The sequence below is a fragment of the Emydura macquarii genome, unplaced genomic scaffold, assembly GCF_026122565.2.
Source record: "Emydura macquarii macquarii isolate MOO-44397 ecotype Brisbane River unplaced genomic scaffold, CSIRO-AGI_Emac_v2 contig_3451, whole genome shotgun sequence".
Lineage (NCBI taxonomy): Eukaryota > Metazoa > Chordata > Testudines > Chelidae > Emydura > Emydura macquarii.
In genome coordinates this window covers 4132534-4150013 of record NW_027133588.1, presented here as the reverse complement: position 1 = coordinate 4150013, position 17480 = coordinate 4132534, and the positions used below count along the sequence as shown (strand labels likewise).

Below are 17480 nucleotides of genomic sequence, written 5' to 3'. Positions count from 1 at the left end.
GCTTCATCTGTCCAAGCCACCAAGGCAAATTAGTCCCGGGGAAAGTTCAACTGGCTTTAATGGTGCCTCCCTTAGAGATTAATTTATTATTAATTATTTGTATTGCCATAGCCACCCAGGGGCCCTCAATGTGGATCAGGACCCCACTGTGCTAGGAGCTGTACAAACACAGACCAAAAAATTAGTCCCTGCCCTAAAAAGCTTATAAGCTAGATAAATTTGGGCCACCGTGTCTCAGTGACAATAAAACTGGAAATAAAAATAAATTAAAAAATGACAGTATTTTCCAGACAATCAATAATTGCTATTAAAGGGGAAAAGGTATTTGAGAAGCCCCTACGCAGGCACCCACATTCTTACAGTGCCCCCTGGCAATGTGTTATTTTGGATGCTGATGGCTAGGTGAGGGAATGGACATCTTTGTTGTTGCAATCAGTCATGCAGCTCAGAGAGGGGAACGATACTAACTTGTCCTCTTGTGCAGGGCTGCTCTCTACCTCCAGGGACTACGAGACACAGGAAGCTTTTCTCTCCCTCCATGACTCCTCCGGGATTTCAACCTAGGACTTTGCACAGCAGGTGAAATTCACTCCAGAGCAAAGGGCCAGCACAAGGCCTATTAAATGAGCCTTTAGTGGTGTTCTTTGTGCTAGCCCTCTGCACATGGTGAATTTCACCAGCCAGCCAGCTAGCTTAAGAATCACTCCCCTAGCCCAATGAGCGCTACTTCCACTTGTATCATTATCATTACGGGTCAGACGTGCATGCACATGCAATTCTTCCACTCTCCGTCTTCCTGAGAGGGCTATGCTTTCTCCTGTTTATCATTTATCAGCTTCCCTAGATCAGGAGTGTGGCCAGACACTCAATACAGTTCCTACTTCTCTGTGGGATAAGGACTCTGCTTCCTCGAAGTGGCATCTTTTAAATTTAAGGGGCTGGCTTTTGATATACTCCCTTGTTGCTCTGTTGAACTCTGATGATTCTGAGGGGTTGTTTACACATGCAGGCTGGCTTTGAAATAACGACATCTGTTTTACCAACTTGAGTTACACTGAAATCAGAGTGGCCACTCACAGACTTATGCCCAAACAGCTAAAGGTCTGAATTCAAACTGATTTAGTACTGTAGTGCCAGTTTGTGTGTTAACAAACCCACATGCTTAGAGCATCTTCCATCCCTGTTGTAAAAAAACAGAATTATTTTGGGAGTGGGGGATTTCTTTTAGCTCAGTAACAGACAACAAACAATTGCAACATTTTCTTGGAATGACATTTAAACTAACAAATTGATGGCAAATCTCTTAAATTAGTGGAGAAACTGACATGTTGTGCTTGCCCAGCTCCAGCAAAGGGAGCACTGCAAGGAACTGGTGCTTCTTTGGAACTGGCTTGATCTGAGTCAATATCATACTGGTTACAGCAGGTCAGAGTAGCTGACAAATAGTGCTGAGATGGAACAGACTGTTGGAAGCCACTAAAATCAGCAGCATGTGACCACTTAATGCTGCTACTTGTCAGCTGCACCCTGTGGAGAATTTCACACCATTAAGCGGTGAGCTGTTTGCACAGTCACAGGATGTATCTGAAAAAGATTGCCGTGAGACGTTTAGGGTGGGGATGATTTTCAATGGTATCAAACACGAACGTACATGTGGTCAGTCAAGTTACTTGATCAGCTACTTATTGTAATGGCCTCCCCCAGCTTTGTGTATTGGAACCATCCTGGACAACACTGTTGCTGCTGTATGACCAAGGGGTGTGTGTGTGTGTGTGTCTCTATGCTTCCTTAATAGCACTGCAAGAACAGTGCTGTGCTCTGCTGGGATGTCATTGGAAGGTCTCCTACCAAACCTCGGCCTATGGCCCCAATCGCAGTAAGCTGCAGAGACACAGGGAGTGTTACTGCTGCTTAGGTCATTTTGCATTACATGCTAATTGCCCAGACTGGGATGCGGGGCTGCACATGATGTACCAAGTAGCGAATGCCCAAGTCCTCCTCCTTGCTACAGAGACTGAGCTCCCGTGGCGTGGTTGCGGAAGGACATTTCTCCTCGACATGGTCTTCCTCACCTCTTTCTACACCGCAGGCTCATTTTTGTGCATATAAGGGAAGGAAATCCCCCCTATTTACATTTATTTGTATGTCTGTGGTGTTCACTTTGAGATCACTACCAGCTTCACGTACCAACACACCCATGTATTTCGGCTAGAATCCCCCTCCCCAGGCCCAGTATATAACCCAAACAACTGAATCATTCATGGAGCACTGTAAAATTACCTGGCACCGTACACACACAGCATAAAATATATTCCTGGTCCTGCACAGTTTACAATCTAAGGCCAGGAAGCCGAGGCATTTCAGTTTCAAACTGTCACATGTGCAGTGACAATGTCACTGGGAGGTAGATATTAATATGGGCAGAATAATTTGTGTTATAGAAAAATGTGCATTATCACCCGGCCCATCTAAAACAGGTAGCTGCTGTTTGGACTCATTTTCTATTGGTCTAAGAAGAACAATGCAACGTTAGAAACAGATGGCTGGATCCCGCTGTCATTTTGGATCCAGAGATGCTGCCTTTATAGAAGTATTTCAAGACCAATGGGTAAAGCATCATTAGGATGATCAGCTAGCAAGTGTGAAAAATTAGGACACTTTTTCTTCTGGGGAGGGAGAGCAGTATAGTTACATATATAAGATAAAGTCCCTTATATCGGGACATCAGGTCACACTAAGTGCCACTGGATCCAAAGATGTGCAGCTAATGTATTGGTTACAGTGGGAACTGGGAATTTTGATACTGTCCTGAACCCCATTAAAATTAAGAGTTCCAGAGGGGTAGCCGTGTTAGTCTGTATACAGCAAAAACAACGAGAGTTCTGTAGCACTTTAAAGACTAACACATTTAATTTCTGCAGGCATAAGCTTTCATGGGCTCCAGCCCACTTCCTCAGATGCAAGTGACAGAGATATACAGGAGGCAACATATACATATCCAAGAGAAGAGACAACAATGGGGGGGTTTGAAAGCAGGGTACTTGAGGCCTAATTACAACCATTGAGTAGGAGGTGATAATGGGTTCAAGAATGTACAAGAAGTAATTGCCTCTGATCACCCATTATCACTCCTACTCAATGGTTGTAATTAGGCCTCAAGTACCCTGCTTTCACCCCCCCATTGTTGTCACTTCTCTTGGATATGTATATGTTGCCTCCTATATATGTTGCCTCCTGTATATCTCTGTCACTTGCATCTGAGGAAGTGGGCTGGAGCCCATGAAAGCTTATGCCTGCAGAAATTAAATTTGTTAGTCTTTCAAGTGCTACAGAACACCCATTGTTTTTTTCCATTAAAATGACAATTCTTTAATGAATAAACTCCCATGAGATTTTCAAGCTCCCTTTTTGTCAACAGTATTCACTGCACACATAAAGGCAACTCCCTGAATGCAAACTTACAGTTCCAACTCATGCCACATGAAGGCTTCCTGCTCAAGGCTGTTAACAGGATTCCCAAGCACACCGCCAGCTTGCTCATGCTGTACGTTTATTTGGTAAAGCATACAGACACACAAGTAAAAGTTTATTGATATCTAAGCCAAGAAACAGGGGTAGAAGCCAAGTGGTTTTAAGTCCTTTTAAACAGCACAAACTGGTCTGCATTAAAAAGCAAACTCTGAAGCCCAATGATGCCTGGCCTTGTTTTGCAAACCATTCTTTCCTTTTAGGTCAGACCCTAGATGAAGAGTACCTTGTACACAATCTGTGCGTTTGGCTATTGGGGGAGGAGGGTGTTTATGTGAGGAAATTGCAGAACCCCAAGAATCCCTATTTCCCCCCAGCTATTCTGGATATTATCCTTCTGGCTAAGGACAGAATCAACCACAACCTCTTCTGCCCATTACCTTCATCCTCATCTGTACCCTTCATCAGACACAGGAGTTCCCATTCAATGGCCAGAGACATTCTCTCTGAAGAACTCCCAGCTCCTGCTGACTCAAGGAGAGAAAGTACATGCCACACTCAAGTACGTGCCACACATTGAAATGTTTTTCAATGGAAAATGCAGTTTCTGCAAATATCAAACTTTTTCATGGAAAAAATCTAAATAAAATATTTTGTTTTGGGTCAGCTCGACATCAATTGGTGTTTGCTGGAGTTGTTGCAGTGCATCATGGGAGCTGTAGTGCAGGTGCCTTATGTCCTCATTCTCCTCTATTGCCCAGGCTCCTGGCTGGACTACAGCTCCCATGATTCACTGCAGTCTCTCCTCTAGTTGAATCATCACAATGTATCATGGAAGACCAGATTTACTTAGTAATAGGATTTCACAGCAATCCTATTGTCCTTGATTCTTCATCAGGTTAAATTTCAGATACCTTGCAGCAGCCCACCCAATGGTTGACTCCAAAGCCATTCTGCATGTGACACACCAGAGGCGATGCAGAATTGGTTAAATAGGCTAAAATAGTTAACACATCTAATTCTCTCCTTGAAGATAAAGGCAGACCTTAAAGATAAGGACAGATGCCTTGAACTTGACTCAAAGTTCTTTGGGAATTCAGTGTAGAGTGGAGGACGGTTTTGATGTGCTTGTGGTAGCCTGAGTTGCTGAGGAGACAAGCTGTAGCGTTCTGTAGTTGTTGGAGTTTCCTAATTGCTGATGGCTTCATAATCAGATATGCCACATTGTTGTAATAGAGTCAAGAAGTGACGAAGGCCAAGTCATCTTTCTCCAGCATGGGACAGAGTCTCTCAGCCAACTGGAGATAGTGGTCCTCACAGATGCTGCTATGAGATAGCTTAGCATCAGCAAGGAATCCAGGAGCACTCAAACTATGGACTAAATTGACCAATTGTGGATATGAACCTTCAGCCAAACTTGACTGCACTGTGGCTGCAAATTCTTCAAAATGCTTTCATCTGCCCATCAGCATCATCTTTGTCTTGCTCTGGCTCAGCTTCGACTGGTGGTTCTTCATCGATGAGCTGATCTCATCCAAAGCACGGGGCCAACTTGGTGGTAGTGGTGTTCTCATACATGGTGAAAGGTAAAGGAGGTGTACGCCATCTGCATGCTGTTAGCACCTGCATGCATATCATCTGATCAGTTAATTTAGAGGATGCATGCAAGCAGGATCTGTTGTAATAACTGGGCTTCTGCATTTGCCCTAATTGTGAGTTCTACTGTAAGAAGTGAGTGAACATTTAGTAAATATCACAACAACTTATAACAATACATTTTGATGTGAAAAAGTGAAAAAGGGAGGCAAAGAGACTTGATTAGCCTAAACAGGAAGGCCTACAGATATAATTCAAGGACTGTATTAAGACCATGCTTCGTACATAAGAGATGCATGGGACTAGAAATCAATAGACCAAAGCTGATGTGTCAGAAGCTAGGCCTTATTGGTGAACCAAACAATGAGAGGATGGGCTATTCCACCCATCATTCCCTTTTGGGATCCTCAGAAAGAGACTTTGGAGGAAAAAGCTGGCTACTGTGACACTAGTTGACTGAAAGAAGGGAAAGGAATAAGCTTCACCCTCATGGCTGCCATCTCCACCATTCCCTCAGACCCCGGACCTTTGTTCTAATCCTGAGAGATGTTCTGACCACTCCGGGCCAGACAGAGGAAGCCAGATGACCACTGCTAATTCCTCAACATCACCTGGGATGTGAGACTGATTCTGACAACAATGTAAAAAAAAGTCACACTGCAGCAAGTCTCAGAGACCAGGTCAACTGACCTGGGCTCATGGGGCTTGCACTACAGAGCCAAAAATATTAGTTCAGACATTTGGGCTCAGGCTAGAGCCCGGGTTCTGAGACCTACCCCTTTGATGGGTTTCAAAGCCCAGGCTCTGGAACTTCTACACTGCTAGTTTTAGCTTTCTAGCACGAACCCTGAGGGCCTAATTGACCTGTGCTTTGAGACTTGTTATGGGTCTATTTTTTGCAACAAAGCCCTATCCTTTGTTCCCCGCCTCTGGCTCTTCGCTCCAAAATGTTCTTTTTCTTCCCCACTTTATTATTTTTCTTTCTTATCCTTTTCCTTTTTTCCTTCTGCCTAATAAGAATCTAGCTTAGCTGGCCAAGATTGCATATTTTGCAACATTACTGCAAGCCTGTGACCAAAAAGGCAGCTAAAACCAATGGCCTAAATAAATAGTCTGATACCCATACAAGTTTGCCAGGTCTTGAAGTGCATAATAAGAACGTGAGCTGTGTCTGTGTTTCTCCAGCGGCAAGGTCGCAAGTAGAATTAACATGAGAGACAGAAGCTGAATTTTCTGTCTTTGCTGTTCTTTTCTCTCCCCTATCGCGTGTGTTTGTCTTGTTTTGCCTTCTAGGAAACTGGACTGGACTTTAGCAGCAACAGCAGCGACAATTCCAGGCCATTTCAATTAACTTCTTCTTTTTCTCCCAAAAGGACAGTTACCACCATCTTTAACACCCTCTAAGAGACTGTCTGACAGGGGCTCTTCCCCTCCAAAGACTCTCTACAGCGAAATGAAAAGGGAACGTGGGATGGTGTTAAAAAGAAACCCTTAATTCATGTTATACATTTAAAATGCTTTAGCTGTTCTTCTTTCTTTTCTGTATCTTTAATAAAAGGCTAAAAAGGATTTGTAATAATATTTTTGCCATGGCACTAAGCAGGTGAAGGCCTATGTGTACGAAACCCTGAACCTTGTTTAAAACTGGACAATATCAGGGTCATGTTAACTAACATGTTTTATTATTTGGGTCCCTTTATTCCATCTGAATTAATACAACGGAGATTCTTGCCTTAGCCTGGCCTCTTGGGTTCCTTATAACTTTTGAGATTATTTGTTTTTTAGACAATTCCGCTTTAAAAAACCTTTGAAGGAGTCATCTAATTAAAAAGCCCAGTAAGGCAAGTGACAAAGTGCATAGTGCTACCTGGGGCACTACAACCAGCTCAACCTAATCAAACCCATCAGCAATGGGATACAAACATGGTACCTACCCAGTGTGCACTGCTGGGAGGGCTGGGATTATATTACTGTTGTGTAATGCCTCACTAAGGGATGGACTATCAGGTTTGGAGAACATTACAAACTGGTCCAAACTTCGGCCTGTCTCTCTAACAATTTTGACAGATTGGGAACATAAGCCTGCCTTTCCTTCCTTCTTGCTTCAACTCCCAACATACACACAGCTTCCTCCCTCCCTCCCCGTCCCCAACTCTCCAACCCTGAGAAAAGCAGAGACATTTGTCTGCAATCAGATTCCCATCACCAGCTCACCCATCCGGAAGTGCACAAGTAAAAAGAGCAAAGGCAGAGCTGGAGGTAGGCAGGAGAGAATAGTGCCAGGCAGCTGTTAGTGGGACACAGCCATCACAACTCTAGGGATTCAAGCACCAGCTGGAAACTAAAGTTTTCCTTTGTGAAGTAAGAAAAGTATGGGTCTGGTGAAAGAGGCAGCAGTCTTAAGGGGATGCAGAGCATTTGAGGGGTGAATGAACACTGGATGTTTCTAGGGGTGTGGGAGGGCGGAGAGGGAGAGGACCTGGAGAAACGGGGCCCCATTGGAGATACTCGCACTTCCTCTCAATGTACGTATTAGGTCAGCAGTGAGCAAACATTAAATTTCTGTGTTCACAAACCAACAGGACTCCCTGGTTTGGCAGCAACGACCCCAGACGACTTTCAGGCAAGTCTGTCTCTAGAGCATGTACTGATTTATTAAGGGGAGGCTGTTTACTGGTGAGCTCATTCTGTTTTCCTGCCTAGGCCTGGTGTTGGTTTCTCTAGACGGATGGCCCAGCAGTTCCATTTTGAGAACACCCCTGTTCTCAGGAGGCCTCCACAGCCCTTTCCTGTTCCCTCATCCTCATCCTACAGCGGAGGATAGGAAATCCCTCTACTCACAGCTCGAGGATAAGGACCACATCTGTCCTGTTCTCATAGACGTCATGCAGCTTGATGATGTTGGCATGCAGGATCTGCTGCAGAATGTTCACTTCCCGCTCTATTTCCTCACGTCTCACCCCCCGGCGGCTGGCCCGGCTCTGACGCTTCTTAATGAATTTGGCAGCATATTCCATGCCAGTGCTTTTCTCTCGGCATTTCTTCACTATCGCAAACTGGCCACTGTAAGGACAAAAGTTATAAGAGCAATTATAATAAAAGCTTTCACAAATCTTCTGGGCAATACCATAAAGCTCTCAGAATGAGCTTGTACAGATAGGGTGTGAACCTGCATATCCTTTAGTGAATAACCCTTACTCTTATGCTATAAGGATTTTCAGGGTTGGGCACATAAACCACATGCTATGCATTCACCGTACTTTAATACAGTGCTTTAGACCATGCGAAACAAAGTCACCTGTCGGCTAGAAGGGAGGAGCCTACATACAATCCTGAAAGAATTTTTTTTTTAAATGACCAAGGTCCGGCTCAAGTCATCATAAACCAGAAAATCTGAAGCGAGTCCAAACTGCCTTCATTTGCTTAGAGATGTTTAGGCACCAAAGTACACAAAATGCAGAATGCTATCTGACGACCTAGAGGGGTAGCTCAGACTTACTGCACACATTTGAGGCAGACCTGTAGGGTGTAATTTTCAGAAGAAGGCTCAAAGAGAGCATCAGCCTTTGCAATTGGAGAGTTAGGGAGTGCCAAGTTTGCATGTAGAAAAGCAGATATGTATGTGGAATATGCTGGTCCATACACATTGTGGTACTTGGCTTGAAAATTTGGCTTTCAATGTTATTTGAACCTATGCAAGTTTCTTAATGTCAGTTTAAAGAAGGAGAGTTTCCCTAACCCTGAGCAGCACAATGGTCTAACGCACTGCATCAAACTTTTCAACAACAGGCAACTGTTTGCAGTTACAAGTAGACGTTTCCTAACAGCAGCTGCTAGATGCAGAGGTCATCATTCCAGTCCCCATTTTAATATTTTCTCCCATCTCATAAAAAGGAAACATTTGGAGATCAGATCGTTAATGCACAGTATAATGTCCTACATGTTTCAGTCTCATTTAAGTGATGGGAGCCTCTTGAAATGAGACATTTCCTTTAGCAGGAAAGTACAGGGGAATTCCTTGTTTTAACCTGCATGAGGTCATTATTACTGATTCTCTTCCTCAGTTTGCTCCCCCAAGACACATTGTTAGACCACAAAACTACTACTCTGGGTGCACAGCTGATAGTTGTTCCATTTCATTCCTCTTTCTGAGAGGTTCTCATACTGGACGAAGTGAAAGACCATGTCTGAGGCAGAAATATTGCACAAGATGGAGTGGTTATTCATGTGACCCTCTGCCCAGTTCCTTTCGGTTCTAATAACGTGTGTGTGTGTGCATGCGTGCGTGCTTAATATAATAGGTTTATAAAGCAGGATAGGAAGGTAAGGTGATAGTGTTGGTCTGTTTGGAGTTAGTCTATACAGGACATGTACATGAACCACTGATGTTTACTCAAATCTTTTTAATAGAGAAACATGGAAGAAAGATAGTTTTGTGGTTAAGCCAACAGAGGGATTCAGGAAATCCAAGTTCAATTCTCGGCTATACCACAGACTTCCTGTATAACCCTGGGCAAATCACTTAATCTTTCTATGCCTCAGTTTCACCAACAGTAAAGTGGGAATTACACTTCTTTTCTCCTACCTGTCTTGTCTATTTAGATTTTATGCATTTAGGGCAGGAACTCTCTCAATGTGTGTTTTTACAGTGCTTAACACAATGGGGTCTTGATCTCAATTGGGTGTTACCATAATACAAATATTATTAATAATCTATATAATAAGTTTCTAGGGGGTGTCATGCCGGAGCCTAGAATGTCCGTTGAGTCAGAGTGAAGGGATGGAAACAGCTACAAGCAAGGCTGAAAGTTTTAGTTTAGAATCTCACCAGCGTCAATCATCACTAGGATTCACAGACTATTACTTTCCAATTTTTAATTTCTCAGTCATTTTTGGCTTTTTCACACTTTACAAATTACACCCATACAACAGCATGGGCTTTCACCTAGTAACAATAATAAATGGTATTTGGCAAGCTAGCAAGATTCCTCTTAAAATCAGTTTCCCTTAATTACTAACACTGCTTGTATATGATGTAGTAGACTGTCACTTCAACTGGATCTGAAAAGCAGACTAAAAAAGTGTGCTGGGACAAAAATGTGTTGCTTTTAATCAAGGATCACTCAGTGGATTTAATTGGAAACACTTATTACTAAATTATTTGGCTTGATGGAAATTTGCACTATTCATATTAAGCAGAGAAAGCAGCAGGCATGTGTATATGAGCATATATTAACCTTGTGCACAAAATGTTGCCTGGTAGTTAGATCTGTGAAAAATATTAACAACAAAATCTGAAACCAACTGAACCCTGCCTGACTTTAGGTTTCATTATAAACTTCAAATTCAGACCAGGTTCATCAGAAGGGTTCCTGAAGTTCACAAACCTGGCCAGATTTAAGGTTCCACACATAATTTGTGCAAAATTGCCTTGTTTGGATACATCTCTCTCACATTTTAAGTTGTTTCACTCAGATTTTTTTAAACCAAAACTTAAAATTGAACTTGGGGCTGGGAGAGGAGAGGGGGAGAAAGAAGAAAGAAAAGGAGTCAGATAAAAAGCTGGCACAAACCCTTGCCAACCAAAAGGACCAGGATTCACACAGCTCTTCTAGCGAATACCAACACCTCCTATGTTTAAAATTACAGTGCTGCATAGGTATCATTTCACCAGATTCAGGTATGCCTCCATATTAGGCTGCAGTAAATTCAGCCACAATTAGAAAGAGGAAGTGGTCAGTCTACTCCACGCATAGTGAGTTTAATTTATTTAATTCATTTATTCATCACTCATTTCAGCAGAGAGGTAAGTTTTCTGTACTGGTGAAAATGCTGATCTTTTATACAAATGGACAACACCTAAATGAAGTTCTTTTTTAAACTCTTAAACAGGCCATCTCAGGGGCTTCTCCAAGCTGATGGTGCTTTCAAGAATATTTGGTATTTATTTATTTTTCCATTATCAGCAACACATTGCTGTTACGTGGAGACCTGGTGAGACGATGCAATGATGTGGAACGTACAGGATGAAATTCACTTCCCAGTATTAACAGCACCTTTTGTTACATAATTGCATCCCTGCTGGAATGCATAAAATATTTATACTGAATTATGGCTGGGGGAAAAATTGAATGAATGTTTAGAAAACGTGCTGTTATATGTGCTGGGATAGTGACATATATACCCCATTATATGGATACAAAATAGTAAGCAATCTAAGGCTCGGATTTGTGGTTAACATCAAGGGCTTGGTGTTCCATCCCAGCACACAAGATAGAAAAAATGGCCAGTTGTATAGAAAGCAGAGTGGGTTGGAACATTTTTGGGAAAACTTAGTTTTCCCAAAATATGCTATATCATGAAAGCCAAAACGTTGCAGAGATGTATTGGTTTAAAAGAAGTTTTCAATGGGAAGGGTGGTGGTTTTTTGAGGGGGGAGGGAAGGTGATACTCTAATAGTCTATAGCCTCCTGGTTAGAGCACTGGCCTGGGATGTGGGAGAGCAAGGTTCAAATCACTGCTTTGCATGATTCAGGATGATCTGGGATTAAAAACTCTACTCTGGATCAGGCAGGGTGGCCAGGCTTCACACATCCCAGACAGTGCCCTAACCACCAAGAGACAGACAGACTCAGACATTCATTTCCAAAAGCTCAAGTTTCAATCTGCAAATGGACATTTCAACATGATCCCACTTTTGCAAAAACATTCGAAAGGTTTTGGTTTTGTTCCAAAGTGGAACAAAAACAAATTTTGAAACCTTGAAAGTGGCTGTGAAACAGAATTGTCATCCTCTGGTCTGCTTGAATAGAGTGTGCAGGGGAACCTGATCTAGCATTAGTGAGAGCACTTCTGTGAAGACAAAAAATTACTTGTGCCTAATAGCAGGAGTGGGCCTACAGAGGAGTGCAGAGCTATGGTCTCATTAGCAAGAGAAGGATCATGCTTAAACCTGTATCTCTTCAGAAAAACCTCACACTCTGCTCACGTCCTGCCCCCTTTTCATACTATGTACTTGGAAGGGCAAGGATGTCAGATTTCGTACTGCACAGAATAAAATACAATGCTAAGCACTTCACTTCACTTCTACCCATGAGCAGCATCCACTCCCCCTTGTGCTGGTGCACTATAAGCACTTTGAGCACCCTCCTGAGCACAAACTGGTAGGATCCTGGCCCAAGTGTATTAGTTTAATATCAGGTATGTCTTCATTCGGGGCACTGTATCCCAAGCTTGAAGGTAGTTCCATAGTTTCTACTACGAGCTTATGGACATACATTGTATACAAGGATCTCTTTATAACAAACACAAACATGCTCATCAAATGCAAACACCTAAGATTACAGGCTTGCACTTACATTGGAGAAGCTATGAGCTGCAATGATTTTCAACATTATATCCTTTGTTGGCTTGATATGCAAGCGCAGTTAGGAATATAAATTATGCAGCATACATTGCAATTATATTTAGTACCTTATAATGAAACACGCTAAGTACCTTATATAATAAATATAGAAACAGGTATTTGGAGTCTGTCTTAAACCTACAAAAGGCAAGGAATCCTAGACTTAAAGCTTTCCTTTCACCCTCGCATGCCCTGGAATGCCTAGGTAATGATGCGTGATATGACTAATCTACAACCACTTGCTTAAATAATTTTGTCAACAAACTCCTATTGTTTATATAGCTCTCCTTTCTTTAACTTACCATTATGCAAAATCCCTACAACCAAACTTAATAGAGAATGAGATTCCTGTGATAGAATCCCATAAATTGTTTTAAAAATTCTATTACAAGATTTGATCCCCGTTAAATCCTGTAGTTTGTTTAGACTGATTTCTATAAAACCCTATTGTTTCAATTCCTATTAAATCCTCTAGGAATCTTCTATCAGGGTATTCTTTTCCAGGCAGGATTGTTTGATCATGTGTTTCCAAAGGAACTTGGAACTAGCACTAGTTTTGTTTACTTCTTTGTCTTCATGGCTGTGTCATCAATTTTGTTAGCACAATTTTGGGAAGAGAAATCACTACGTAATCCTGATTCAGGTGTGTACGCACCATTCACCCCTGTATTTTTCCTAAATAAAACAGTGGTGCTGGAGGGCCTGGAGGTTTTTTTTTTATTATTATTATTTAAAAAAAAAATTTCAAGTTCAGTTACATAGCACAAAAATTATTTTGAAATAGGTATTTATAATCCAGGAGTATACTGCTATTATATTATAAAAACAAAATTAAAAATCCTCAGGCATGGACATCATTGAGTATAGGGACAGTCCAAGTGCTTGAGACAAATGAAAAGAGGGTGAAAATAATGAAAAAGGGACACAAAGGAGCCAAATACACCACTGGTTAGCTAGGGATGTTTAGAAAAAGTTCTGATATAATCAACACTGATGGTATGAATATCCCTTATACATACACTGACTCTGGAAACCTTTCCAGGTTTTTTCTATTAACATCAAGTATAACCCCCCCCCCCCCCTTGTTTCTTGCTATATGGTGCAAATATATTCACTTTATGTATACTTGTTGCCAAAATCCCATGCGTCTTCATTACCATATCACTGGGCAACCAAAGTATTTTTGGACAATCCTTGATGACTAATGTCACAAAAGTAGCAGGTAGTGTTTATTCTTTTTTAAGTGATGGATTGTATATTATATTAAGGCAAGAGCTAAAAGTTGGAGGCAGGGATGGGGGAAGATGAGAGAACAAAAATCTCAGTCAATGGTTATAAAAGCCAGCTTATTGCTCTCCTTACACTCTGACAGAAGCTGTCTCAGTTACCCAAAGCGCATATTTCTTGCAAACACCTATATAATTATCTGTTATGACGTAAAAGGGATTTCCTCTCACCATATAGCAATTGACATTCACAGTCAGGAATGTGCTCTAGCTTCCTTGTTAATGATCATAAAAAATTACAGCATAAAGCCAGAAAAAAAAATCTGTGTATTACAGTAACTCCTTGAGACCCTGACTAAAATAACAACCCTCTCCTCCCACATACCATGTAAAAAACAGTGCCTGCCCCAAAGAGCTTGCAATCCGGGCAAGACAAGGGGCAGGAGAAAGGAAATATGACCTACATTTGACGGATGTGGAACTGAAGCACAGAGAGATTAAGCCATTTACTTAATTTAACACAGAATCATTAGCAAACCTGAGAAATTAATCTAGATCTCCCAAGTTCTAGTCAAGGGCCTTAACACAAGCCCATATTTTCTAGTGCATCAGTGAAATAAGGAGGACTGAAGACCTAGATAGTGATATGAACAATGCACACATACAACATAATTCCAGAGGCAGACCCTTGCTCCTGTTTTTTAAATTAGTGAAGATTGTTCCATTCCTCATATATTTGGACAGCTATATTACAGTCTCATCATGGAGTCAAAATAGCAGATTAGGTTGCTGGATTGTGCTTACCGTTTAGGAGTAAAAACAGTATCATCTGTGACTTATTATGCTATAGTTATGCTTAACATTATATTTGCCCACCATTAATAAGGTCATACATCCCAGTCATGGTGAAGACTTAATCTTTGCATCACTAATATCATTCAAGAGATTTTTACATTGAATGCAACAAAGATACACAGGAAACAGTGCTTAATGTTTTCAGATTCCATTTTAGAAGCAAAATTTAGATGAGTACAAATGCTGTTTATTTTATCATCATGTAGTTTATGGGCAACAAAAAGACCAGAATGATTGACACCACCAGTTTGTTTTGTTCTTTTTTAATGGTTATTTTTAATGCTGGTCTCGGAAGGGCAATCTTAAACTGACAGGCCTGAACAAGATGCGTTGTGGCATCTGAAGAAGGCAGACAGCAATGCTAACAACAGTAACATCACCATGAAACACTAGAATAAAAATAGCCTTTCTAATAAGATGTAAATATACATCTGGGATTGCATCTCCCCCCTTCCTTTTCTATTCCAGGAATACTGAGTCCTAGAGTGGCCACCCTGAAATGCTGCAAATGCATGAATAAGAATAATGAAGAGACTTTGTGAACTACTATGTCCCAGCCAGACCCTCCTTTCCAGTTTGTGGGATGGGGCAGCCAGGCAACTGACTCCTCCTGTGATTTGAGAAGAGTAGATAACTCTTTCAAGTATCACAAACATACCTTAGGAAGTGATTAAGTTACAGTTTTTATACTTTGTTTTTTAAAATGCTACAAATTGGAATATCCATAAGGTACTTGAGAATATATTTACAGGGGACTCTAGACATTGGTATGCCAGTGAAAGACATGATATGAAGCCAAAACAAAAAATACCCAGATATACATTATACAGTTTGACTGTAGTCAGAAAATGACAGATTGTGCAGTTAAGACAACGTGCTGAGACTCAGGAGAAGAAGGATGGTCCAGTGGTTAGGGGGCTAGCCAGAAGCTTGGGTTCAATCCCCTGTTCCCCCGCAATCTTCCTGTATGACTTTCAGCAAGTCAGTCTGTGTGTGTGTCAGTTCCTGACACTACTACTAAATGAGAACGTAATTGTCATTAATTATAACAAAGGGGCCTGGATTTCAGTTCGGGCCTCCAGGCAATACTATCATGCCAATAATAATTGTAATCATTTTCATTTTCCCTCAATACTTTTCTATTCATATATGCCCAGCCCAGACTCAAAGTTACACAGCTGAGTTCTCATGTCGCCAACCCTACAACCTCCATCTGGGACCCAAGTATTGAGCTGGGCTTCCTTCTGCTTCCACTTCTGGAGTCAGGGCTGACAATTCTGTTGTTGCACAAGGCAGCCCAGGACTCAGCTCACTTTTTTTAATTCATAAATGTTAACAGTGATGTAGTTCAGCAGAGGGTCTATAAAGCCAGCAGATACAGTTCAGGACACACATAGAGAGCACACAAAATATGCTGCTCAAAGCACAATTTTTCAGTCATTTTTCTGATCCTTCCTGCATCTGAATGGCATCATAAAGTGACCCTATTGGGCCTTTTTACCAACAACAGGTGCAGAAAGTTGAACGTACCCGTTTCTCTGGACAAGCCTGAACAGGCTGTTCTTTCCTTTCCACTTGAGACAAACAGAGTGCGTCAGTCAAAGGGACAAAGGTATAATAAGCAGCAGTATGTAGTTGTAAGTAATGGTTTTTTCTCACTGCCTGATGCAGTGATATTATACATGGTAAAGTTCAATAAACTGTGATGGAGACAAACAAATGTTCCTTTTAGGGAAGCAGAGATGACCTTCCCCCACTTCCTTTTTTGTGTGTGTTTTGTTTATTATGTTTAGCAAGATTACATTTAACTTCCTACTGTGGTCCAGTTCCTGCTCAGATGTGCACTTCACTAAAGATAGAAGCTGAGTTAAAGCAATTCTGCTTGGTATGCGAGACAGCTGGCTTTAATACAGCTCAGTCACATTCTGGGCGAAGGAACTTTAAGTGAACTTTGAACACCAGAAGAATAAAAAAGTTAAACTGAAGATTTAAATGCAACAGAAAGCTTGAGAGGGGATATCACAAATATAGACACATCTTTTCAGTTTGCAACTTCTTTACACATTTATTCTCCAAAAAAATATCCCCAAAAGATAAAGCCACCAAATCAATAACATTGAATGGGAATATTTGACCAAAGGTCATCTGGAACCAGTGAAAGGTCTCTACTCCATATTATGGATCTCTGTCAAAACACCAGGATAAATCCATTAAAACCAAATCACCAGTGCCAGAACACACAGTTGTTTTTACATACACTGTATTGTGCTGTTAAATATTTGCTACATTTCACCCATGGTGGCTGCATGTGGGAAAAGGGATTATACCGAGATATAGTATATGCAGTTTTTAAAATGTAATCTAGGATCTATGTGGATGGAGAGGAATTACATAAATGTTAATAAATTATATAATCTTTTAGAGAGAAAATACTCAAGATTTTTTACTTTAATAACTTAACCCCTAGGACAAAGAAACTTCAGAAATTGTCTATTAGGCCAATGTTATAGATCTTTGTCCCTTTAGGGGGACTTTTACAATTTTTTCTTTTGGAATATTGTATAAATTTTAAAAGCCAACCACTAGAAGCACTGAAGAATGGAAAGTATGTATGAACTTAGAGTTGTCAGTTACCTAACAGTACCATAAGATCAAAGTACACATTTGATTATGTCCAGAAATCATCTTGTTTATCAGCAGGGCATCCATGTGGTCCTGGAAAGCAGGATGCTCTGATATTTCAATACTGTGCCAATTCCCAAGGATGCGTCAGGCAGAAGAGGCCAATGATGCAATTCACATGCATGCTTTGCCCATGCCTGTGAAACTAAAATACAGATGATAGGGCTAATTCTAGGATTACCAGACTTTTCAGGATTTGCCAGTTGCTGGCTCTCTTACTATTTAATGGAATAAAAATAATATTTGGT

General features: G+C 41.2%; 1 protein-coding gene across 5 annotated transcripts in view; it reads right to left on the bottom strand.

Annotated features, from left to right (window-relative positions):
- The window catches only part of DAPK2 (death associated protein kinase 2), an 80915-nt gene that overhangs the window by 33439 nt on the left and 29996 nt on the right, over nucleotides 1-17480 (bottom strand). For all 5 annotated transcript variants that reach the window (XM_067534809.1, XM_067534808.1, XM_067534810.1 and 2 more), the window contains exon 3: nucleotides 7906-8127. In XM_067534809.1, the coding sequence (XP_067390910.1) occupies nucleotides 7906-8127 (222 nt within the window). The remainder of the gene's footprint in view (nucleotides 1-7905; nucleotides 8128-17480) is intronic.